Source organism: Rhamphochromis sp. 'chilingali' (genome assembly GCF_963969265.1).
Source record: "Rhamphochromis sp. 'chilingali' genome assembly, chromosome: 22".
Taxonomy (NCBI): domain Eukaryota; kingdom Metazoa; phylum Chordata; class Actinopteri; order Cichliformes; family Cichlidae; genus Rhamphochromis; species Rhamphochromis sp. 'chilingali'.
In genome coordinates, this window is record NC_137950.1 from 25243488 (window position 1) to 25253208 (window position 9721).

Consider the following 9721-nt stretch of genomic DNA (forward strand, 5'->3'; position numbering starts at 1 on the left):
CGAAATGTTATCTTTATCATATGAGGTTATACAACAGCCAAATGGGACACGGGGTCTCTGGAGGGGACGTGAGGACGAGCGAGTATATTCTTGATCTATTCAACATCAGGTCTGTTCTTCAGTGTTCAAGATTTACTGCTTATCTGATCCCATAGGAATCCAATAATAGAGCAAAGCTGGAAATGTCTTTAAACAGTGAGCTTTTATTTGTGTCTCTGGCAAAAGAGGGGAAAAAACAACAACAAAGATAATGAAGGATCAGCTTCTTCTTAACTGTATTAAATTCCTATGGATCTAATATGTGTCGATGTAAAAACATATTAAAAAACTGTCCAATTGTATGCCAGTGCATGCATTTTTCTCCACTATAGGCTAATTTCCATCCATCCATCCATTTTCATCCGCTTTGTCCGGGACCGGGTCGCGGGGGCAGCAGCCTAAGCAGGCTAATTTATCAAACTATATTGTTTGATTTGCATATCCAAATGGAGGCAGGATAGAATAAGTACATGTAAGTACATTTAAGTACTTAGTACTTTCATTTTCATCTACTTTAAGAATTTACTTAAAGTAGATGCTATGATTCAGAGAAAAATATTGCATTTTAAACAACATTATATATTGGAGTATTAGAATTGTAGTTAATGTAAAAATAAGAATGAATAAAATGTAACCCATTTAAAAAATGTGTGTGTGTGTGTGTGTGTGTGTGTGTGTGTGTGTGTGTGTGTGTGTGTGTGTGTGTGTGTGTGTGTGTGTGAATATAACAATTTTCTGTTGTTTTTTTCTAACAAAAAAGTAAGTAAGCATTTTAAAGTTGTATGTAATTAGTAATTCATTCAATTTACTTTTATGTCATTTCAACTTTTATCGTTTTGTTGTTTTATTGTCTAAACTTTATTCTCTTCTCTTCTCTTGATAAATGTGTATGATGACAGAAAGACGTATGGATAGTTCATTGCACTGCCCTGTAATTATAAAATATAAAGTTTTTTGTTAGTTTACTGTGACTAACAGTAACTTTCCTATCATTTAATTGTTTATTATTTTGGTGTAGGATGAATGACAATGAGGGTAGGACGTCTTTATCAATAGGAAAAGCTGTAAAACGTGAAAACACTGAAAATACTGAACATACTTTTTAGTATTACGTTTAAAATCTATACATTGCTTCACATGATCTAAAAACTGTCCACTTGGCTGGATTTGAGTCTTCACCAGGCCAATTATGGCCCTGGGGCCTTATGTTTGACACCCCTGGATTAAACTGATGAGCCCCTTTTAATATTTGTGTATATATTTTTTTTTATCTCTGCACCTACTGTACCTTTAATTTCTGCACATATAGTATATTTTATTCTGCATATGTGTTATTTATTGGTGGTTACTGCTTTCTTTTCTTTTAGCACTGATGTGGGACAGTACTCCAATTTCATTGTACTGTTGTACAGTGCATGACTGTGCAATGATAATAAATTGTAAATAATGAGTTAAAAGTGTTTGTTTTCTGCTTATTTTCTTTTAATTGAGATTATTCTGAATATTATACTTATTGTGTGATTTTTTTTTAAGAAAGCTGAGTATCTGAGTAAAATTTGGAATCGGTGACTTTTTTAAATTGTGGTGCACATATTAAAAAAATACGCTAACAGATATTCCAGTGCTGGTGAGAAAAACAGAATAAATCTAAGTCTTAGTCTAAGTGGAAGAAAATGGTCATTAGTCAAGTATTAAAGGAACATTCCAGTAATTGCACATTTTTAAAAATGAACCAAATCGTTTTTTTTAACATTTACAAAATTTTTATTTAAAAATATTTCAACAGTCCCAAAAATACTTTCTATGACATTGAAAAAATACATTACTAATACAGTTAAAATACTATACTGAAGTCGTGAATGACCGTCCAGGACAAGCGTCATTATCGTGTTGTCGCATATTCAAAATAGTTCTTTGTGAGTGTCACTGGGCAGCCTGGATAGTGCTTTCACTTAGTGTCACACAATGTTCAAGGTTCAGTGTCCAAATAACACAAAATGCATTTTCCTGTTGATCTCAAAGCTTTTCCTGAGGATTACGTGGCAGTGTGGATAAAACAAGCACCAAAGGAATGTGTTTCAATAGGAAGAGATTTCCTTTTCATTAGTCTTTGTGATATGAAGTTGGTGATCACACTGCCTTTTTGTTGTGCTGGCTCAGAGATCGGTTCACACAGTATGGGATGATACTGACAGTGACCAGTGGCACAATGGCACTCTTGCAGAAGGACAGCAGGTAGAAGAGGGCCGCGGTATGTGTAGGAGGCTTGAAGGAGTCAAACAGGTGCAGCAGGAGCAGAGAGCTGATGATGCATCCTGCTTTGACCAACAGGCTGCTGCTCTTTTTGGTTTCGGTGTAGAGGGGAGAGTGCAGGCCCAGACCCAGGCCAAACAGCGTGCCCATGTTGCGTAGGAGGCTGGCAAAGGGCGTGGTGTCCAGGTGGACCCACTCTGGTCTGATGCACCACTTCTGGGCTTTCTCCATGGTCCACAGCAGGTCCACACCCAGAGCTTTGAGCAGCACATAGAAGCCAACAGCGAAGGAGGTGAGGAACAGAGTCGTGTAGAAATACTTCTTCATGCTGGCGCTGTAGATCCACTGAGTTCTGTTAAAGGCCTCAGCCACAATCATACCTAGAAAACAATGATCCACATTAGGAAAGCAGAGGCGGATATTTTGCGTTACTTATTATACCGCTGCAGGCTTAATAACTGACTATATTTCTGACTAGATATTTTACTGAATGACTGAGGCATAGCCAGCTGTTCACTGAAACTGTAAAAATACTCACCTGTGATAAGACCGGCGATGACCTGGTGGGGGAAGTGGGCAGCAATAAAGACTCTAGAGAGGCAGACACACACCTGGACCCCACAAAAAAGCGTCCACAGAAGAGCCTTCAGATACCTGTTGAAGTACAAATTCACACAGCTTAGATTCATTGATTTCCAGCAGCTCAAGATTACATGAAAGAAAATCTTTTGAAGCACTGTAACAATAAACAAATTTATTCTTCTCTTCTCATGAGAACTTCAGCTGCCCGCACGTCAAAACAACCCGTGTTTAACACCCTGTTTTCAGTCAATACTTCTCAGAAGTCAATGATCAACCCCAGCACCGAACAGATAGCGTGTCCAGAGCGATAAGCTCTGAATGGAGAAAAATGGTAAACAACACCAAAATTGGCAGGGCCAAGAAAGGAAAAATAAAGTTATAGACTCACCACTGACTGTTTGTGGATTTGTTGCTGGTCATGATGGCGAGGATCGAGGTCACCAGGGTGTAGTAGACTCCTGCAGCTCCCATAGCATGGCCAGAGGGGCTGCCTAGGTAACACAGACAGACGGAGGAAGGCAGTTATTAACACGTGGGCCAGAGCAACCTGCACTGCTCATTCATTAGATTCTTTTGTTTTGTTGTTTGTTTTAACCTAAGTAATAAATGAATGAAAAAGATCGCCACTATTTTATTTTAACTTGATTTTAAACAACTCAATAAGCTCATATATTTGGCTGCTGTCCAAATAACCTAACTGCAAATAACATAACATGCATGTTTATGGACTGTGTCACAGGGGAAACATGTAAACTCCACACAGAAAGGCAGACAGAAACCAGAGGTTACAAAAGAAACGTTCTTTCTGTGATATGTACGAATTAAGCACAATATCACCTGACAGCATTAGGGCTTTATCTTGAGGATGAGTGCCAAGATCTAGATCTTTAGAATGATAATTTATTTGATTCGGCCAATTTACTTCAAAGTAAACTTCAGGCAGGAACACATGCAGAGTGAGAGGAGCTGTGGGCTAATGGGAGTCGGTTTATTTTTACCCTCACGCAAGTTAATGCAGCCGTGCATGAACAGTAGTGTCTCTCACCTGGTCCAGTCTCACAGGTCATTGGGTACTGCTCAATGTGAGGGGGCACGGAGTTTGCATAGTAGGCTGTCTCGTGGACCCACCAGTACGGCCTCTCTCCAAACAGAATCCTGAAGAGGACAGCAGAAACATGCATTGAGTTACGGTCTAAAGAAAGCTTATTTCACACGATTATATATCAGTTAAAAAAATACGCTCACCATTTGAACACTAAATTAAGCCAGTCTCCGATCACAGCCACCCAGATCAGCTTGATGCCCACTGAAGCCCGCAGGTGAAACCAAAGGGGGAAGAAGATGAAGAAGGTGTTCCTCAGATCAGCCGCCCAGGAGACCCAGAGAAACAAGCCCTGGGCATCTTTGTAGTTGGTCTGCAGGTAGTGGGTGCTGCTCACCCCGAAACCCTGCACAGCGTCCATCACGGCATTAAGCATCTTAGCGTTAAGAGGAAGAAATCTCAGTCTAGTGATGTGTGAGTGGAAGAACAGAGAGTGCTGTTATCAGCGAGACAGCTGGCTGTTTTTATAGTGGACGGACCCACTACCCAAACGCATGCACACGCTGATCTTTGGACCTTACGCATGTGTAATAAAACACTGGCAGTCACTAGAGTTTGGGAGGCATGTCACACAAACAAGTTGGGAAGATAACAGGAAAACAAAACGTCAATCAGTATCTTAGAATCACTGTACAGAGAGAGTCACAGGAGAGAGGAAGTCAATCGATCAGTGGCTGTCCTCCTCAAGTGTGACCCAAATTAAACACTTTGCAGAGAGATTTTTTTTCTGCTGCCCCACAGACTATTTTTAAATGTGATCTTCGTCTTCTTCATTTTTGTCCACATGGCTTTGACTTTGGCATTAATAAAGGATAGCCGTGTTTTTCATATTTTCCCTTCTTACATTCTCACATTCTGCACATTCTCACTAATAATTTATCAGTAATGTCATTGATTTTTTTAGTGAAAACATGCCGCCGTTCAGAATGATGGAGTAAGCTATTTCTATATTACATAAGAAGATCAATGATTAAATGAGTGAGTTTGGGATGAAACAAAGCTGATGAGATAGTTGGTGACAAAACAGAAAAAGAAAAAAATAGATAGCAGGTAGAACATAAGGTACTGCACTATTATGAAAGAAAGGTCTGGTGGGGACATCTGCACAGATGAGCTCATATTTTGTTCTGTTTCCAGAGATATGTTTACGAAAAGTTCAAAACCATTTTGTTGTTTCTCACATTAGGGTTCAGGCACAAGTAGAGATAACGGGTCTTTGCTAGAAGTCTGCAATCTGTCCATGGGCAGCTGTTGCTTTCTGTTACGATAGCTTTGAGCAAGGGGGCCCCCTGAGGTGTAAAGGTTAAGTGACCTGTCTGCACTGTTGCAAAGTTAAACAAACTTGCTAGCCTTGAGTAAAGTCCAGTGGGAATCATTCAGTGGAAGAACGGACAGGACGGCCTCAAAGAGCTTTGCTGAAACCTAACCAAGAAAAAATCCAATAAAGAGACAATATTTTCACAGCATCGTCCTCAGAAAGAGGTCTGGGTTGTGATATAATGGATCTTCTACACAGCTGGGGTGTTGAGCTGGCTGTCTATCTGCAGACCAGATATGGCAAATATGAAGGTTTGTTCGACCTGGCATCCACAGTGGCCGATCTGCACACCACGTTCTTCTGGTTGTTCCCGATCTGGTTCCACCTGCGGAGGGACACGGCACTCAGGCTCATCTGGGTGGCTGTCATCGGAGACTGGCTCAACTTGGTCCTAAAATGGTAACTGGGTGAAAGGGTCCAACTTGAATTAAACTTAAAACTTAAACATTAAAAAAAGGAACGGTTGCATGATTTGCTTCCTGTTTTTTTGTTTCACTGTGGCAGGGTTCTATTTGGGGAAAGACCTTATTGGTGGGTTCACGAGACCAAGTTTTATGGAGCAGGACCGGCCCCTTCACTCCAGCAGTTCCCCATCACATGTGAAACTGGACCAGGTAGAGCTCATGACAGGCATGCGGACCGCATGAAAACTGAACAGAACCAGTCTGTCATAATAGAATGATAAGATTTATTTGGCACAGTACACAATTAGTCTGATAAATACTCCAGTATATCATTGCCAGGTGATAGCTGTAACAATTGGCAACTGTACACGACTTTCTGTGAATGGGCATGACTTTAATGGTGATAAATAGGTAATAAACTTGTAGTGCCTTTTATCTTGCTCCAGTTTCTTTGAGAGATCTCTGTCCTTATACTAATAGTAGAAGGGAAGGTAACAAAGTGCAAGTGTTTTTCTTCAGTCTTCAGTTTCCAGAACATATTAAACGTTCTGGAAACTGAAAGAAAAAGATAAAAGATACCAACAACTTTCAGCAAAATATGACATATTCAAACCACCTCAGACTTGGTGTTGCGCTTACTCTGGTCACCAGTCTGACGAGGATTGGTCGTCACGATAGATGAAGAACCGACTGATCGGTTTTCACTCTAAATTAGAAAATACTAAGCCCAATTTCTTTCTTTGCAGGAAGTCCTTCAGGTCATGCCATGGGCGCAGCTGGTGTCTGGTATGTCATGGTAACAGCACTGCTCTCTATTGCAAGAGAAAAACAGTGCCCCCCATTGCTATATAGGTGAGTCTGTGTTAATACAATCACCTTTTCTGGCTCTCTGGAGTCTTTAGGTTCTGTGCACCTACAATCAGTGTTGTCCCTGTCAGATTTTTGTATATAGGCCTGTGGATGCTAATGGGCCTGGTCGAGCTGGTGGTATGCATTTCCAGGGTCTACATGGCTGCTCACTTCCCACACCAGGTTATTGCAGGAATCATTACAGGTCAGTCCATCTAAAGAACTCTAGTCGATAAAGTGTTGACTTTTACAAAGACTTTGATGTGCAGAATTTTCATAAAAACATTTTGCGAGGGTTGGAAATTAAGTTTACTGAGTGATTATGTAGCCTACAACTACCAATATCATATTTTTAGGAGCAAATGCCAAAGATCAAACAAAGAAATATTGTAGAAGAAGAATTAAAATATGGCTCAGGTGTAAATGCAATCTCAAAATTACAAAAATATGATATATTTAGACCATTTTAACTTCAAATATTGTTTTATTGAGTGTACATGTTACGCATTGTCCCTGTTTAATAAACCACCTTGTCTGTTTTCGTCTTAGGCACACTGGTAGCTGAAGTTGTTTCCAAGGAGAAATGGATCTACAGCGCAAGCATGAAGAAGTACTTCTTAATTACCCTCTTCCTCACCTCCTTTGCTGTTGGCTTTTATGTGCTCCTTAAAGCTCTGGATGTGGACCTGCTGTGGACCATGGAGAAAGCCCAGAAGTGGTGCATCAGGCCAGAGTGGGTTCACCTAGACTCTGCCCCCTTTGCTAGCCTCCTGCGGAACATGGGCAGCCTGTTTGGTCTGGGGCTCGGTCTGCACTCACCGTTCTACAAGACAACCAAGATGAGGATTATGAGCGCCCCTTTGAGGATTGGATGTATTGTCATCTCTGTATCCCTGCTTCACCTGTTAGATGGATGGACATTTTCCCCTGAAAACCATATGACTTTCTATGCCCTTTCCTTTGGTAAAAGTGCCGTTGCACTTTTAATCCCAACTACTTTGGTGCCTTGGGCTCTCAGCAAGATTTACCCTGTAAAGACAGAAGGCAAAAACTTGTAGCTTTAAGGCAACTGGAGGATTAATGTTCTATATTTACAAGGATTCTTACTTCTCATTTTTAATAGACATCTGTTTTAATCTGGGTCTAGGTTAACTCCATATCTAGGAAACTTGCTATAGAGTTTTTGGAATGCCTGAAGATATTGTGCTGGCCTTGTTACCATTTAGGAGCAGAGGGAAAAGGCTACTTTACTGATTGGAACAATAACATTTAATTGGATGTTACCATTCCCAGAATCTAGACTACTTAGGGACAGAAAAAGGACGTAGACACCCAACTAGCACTTTCAGATAATTGCTGTAAAGCTCACTGATAGACCACATTTGTTCAATTTGAAGAAATAAGAAGCGTCCCCTTCACGGTATGAGCAATAAAGGGTAAAAGTAAAACACAAAAAGTGGTCTTGTTTTTTTGGATATGCTAAGCTAAGCTCAATCTTTCCTGGACCTACAAAGTGCTAGCAGCCTTCTAATTTAGCTGGGTTTAAGTAAAATATGAACATTTTCTACAAATGTTTTCTAATAATTGTTTTCTAAATGGTCTTATTGGGACTTCTGCTACAATTATTACAATTAACCTCCTTGAAATTGAACAATGGTTTATTTTTGTCCATCAAATTACATTTAGTCATGTTTTCATGTTTAGAATAACTGTCTTTTCAGTGTCTGTAATATTGTAAGCTTCTTTAACACCCACAGTATATATGAGATAAAGATTTTTACACATACACGCAGCCACCACCTCAGCAAAAAAAGTATTTTTTAAACAAATAAAAACTGTTTCTTGTAATCATGTTTTCGTGCTTATTTGAGAAGTGCGGTGCAGCCCTGGCAGTTTTCTCAGTATGTCTCAGACTGATACTGATTAATTCTCTGGCCAGAACAACCATTAAATATTAACCAGAGCATGCTCCACTCACTCGGCAGTCCCACATAGTGACACTGCCTCGCACCACAGCCATGCGCTTTCAAAGGTACATGAAGGGTCAAGGGGCAGAAAGCGTTGCCGACAACACGTGGGCCTCATAAGGCTTTAAAAATAGAACCTTGCTCAGGTGACGAACCATCGAAGCAGCTTTGGATGTATGGTACTGAGATCAGCAGGATTGCAAACAAAGGTCACTATCATATTATCACAGACACACCTCTATAAAACCGCTAATTACATTGTGAAACTGCAACGTAAAGTCCAACTGAATGCAATCATAGGTCACCTAAAGTTGCTGTGGTAATGAGAAAAAGTAGGAAACTGAAGGTAGTCGCTGTGGTAACTTTGCTGGACATGAAGTCCTGCATCAGATAACTTAGATCTCGTAGATCTAAACATCATGGAGCCAGTCTGGGATTACATAAAGAGACTTAATCTACCAAAGAAGCATTCTTGGAAGAGCTTGGAACAACCAAACTGTAACATAGCTTAATAAAGCAGATAGAGACTGTCATTATATGGCATTGTTTTTGAGAACAGCCCCACGTTATCATGCCTCAAAGGTTTGATCAGCATTGCACTGTTTTACAAAATAAATCATACTTAATCTTAACAGGACCCAGTGATTATCACGACACATCCCACCAGCAAATGCCAAGTGCTCCTTTTTTGATCATTTTATCTCATTGTCTTCTTACGCTGTTCTAGTTATTTCCGGTTCTTATCTCAAGAAGCTATATGGGAGTTCTTTGTACAGGTACGCTGCATTGCGTTTGTGTGACTAGGAGGCAGGGGGACAGAGGGTATAGACCTCACAACTACGTCAGGGACGTTGAGTAACTGTTTACATTAGTTTACAGTCACAATAGTCAGCTCGCCTTGGTTGTTCTCCTCAATATCTTCTCATCCTCACATAACCTTTTCTATATTTACTTAAAGATGCAGCTCTGGACCAAATAAATAAATAAAAAGAAGTGTCGGCATAAAAGGTGCTTCAAAAAACACGCTTCACAAATATGCACAGTCTAGTCTGATCAGTGAAGTCCTTCATGCCCCTTGTCAGCTTTTCAAAGTTAAGAAAAGCATTAAACTTTGGGTGTTAGTCTAACTGCAAAGAGTGCAAGTGTGTAAGACTTACCTCTGACATATACAATTCCCATATTATGCCTTAAACCTAAAACTAGCACC

At 40.2% G+C, this 9721-nt stretch overlaps 2 protein-coding genes across 2 annotated transcripts; one reads left to right on the forward strand and one right to left on the reverse strand.

Annotated features, from left to right (window-relative positions):
• Nucleotides 1–1794: 1794 nt before the first annotated feature.
• g6pc1a.2 (glucose-6-phosphatase catalytic subunit 1a, tandem duplicate 2) lies at nt 1795–4398 on the reverse strand. The gene is made up of 5 exons (XM_080873594.1): nt 4120–4398; nt 3920–4029; nt 3263–3365; nt 2831–2946; nt 1795–2672 (listed from the first exon to the last, which is right to left on the reverse strand). Exons 1-5 carry the CDS (start codon nt 4350–4352, stop codon nt 2170–2172), a joined length of 1065 nt encoding a protein of 354 aa, XP_080729720.1. The 5' UTR covers nt 4353–4398; the 3' UTR covers nt 1795–2169.
• A 936-nt stretch (nt 4399–5334) lies between these two features.
• g6pc1a.1 (glucose-6-phosphatase catalytic subunit 1a, tandem duplicate 1) lies at nt 5335–8347 on the forward strand. The gene is made up of 5 exons (XM_080873640.1): nt 5335–5693; nt 5799–5908; nt 6445–6550; nt 6637–6752; nt 7097–8347. Exons 1-5 carry the CDS (start codon nt 5476–5478, stop codon nt 7603–7605), a joined length of 1059 nt encoding a protein of 352 aa, XP_080729766.1. The 5' UTR covers nt 5335–5475; the 3' UTR covers nt 7606–8347.
• The last annotated feature ends 1374 nt before the right edge of the window (nt 8348–9721 follow it).

Bases quoted from the DNA above. Each gene is read 5' to 3' on its own strand.
- g6pc1a.2 (XM_080873594.1), bottom strand. From the start codon at position 4,352: ATGCTTAATGCCGTGATGGACGCTGTGCAGGGTTTCGGGGTGAGCAGC. The intron at 3,366-3,919 runs GTGAGAGACACT...TGTGTTACCTAG, and splicing joins GACCTGTGAGACTGGACCAG to GCAGCCCCTCTGGCCATGCT. The intron at 2,673-2,830 runs GTGAGTATTTTT...ATTGTTTTCTAG, and splicing joins CATCGCCGGTCTTATCACAG to GTATGATTGTGGCTGAGGCC.
- g6pc1a.1 (XM_080873640.1), top strand. From the start codon at position 5,476: ATGGATCTTCTACACAGCTGGGGTGTTGAGCTGGCTGTCTATCTGCAG. The intron at 5,909-6,444 runs GTAGAGCTCATG...CTTTCTTTGCAG, and splicing joins CACATGTGAAACTGGACCAG to GAAGTCCTTCAGGTCATGCC. The intron at 6,551-6,636 runs GTGAGTCTGTGT...TGTCCCTGTCAG, and splicing joins TGCCCCCCATTGCTATATAG to ATTTTTGTATATAGGCCTGT.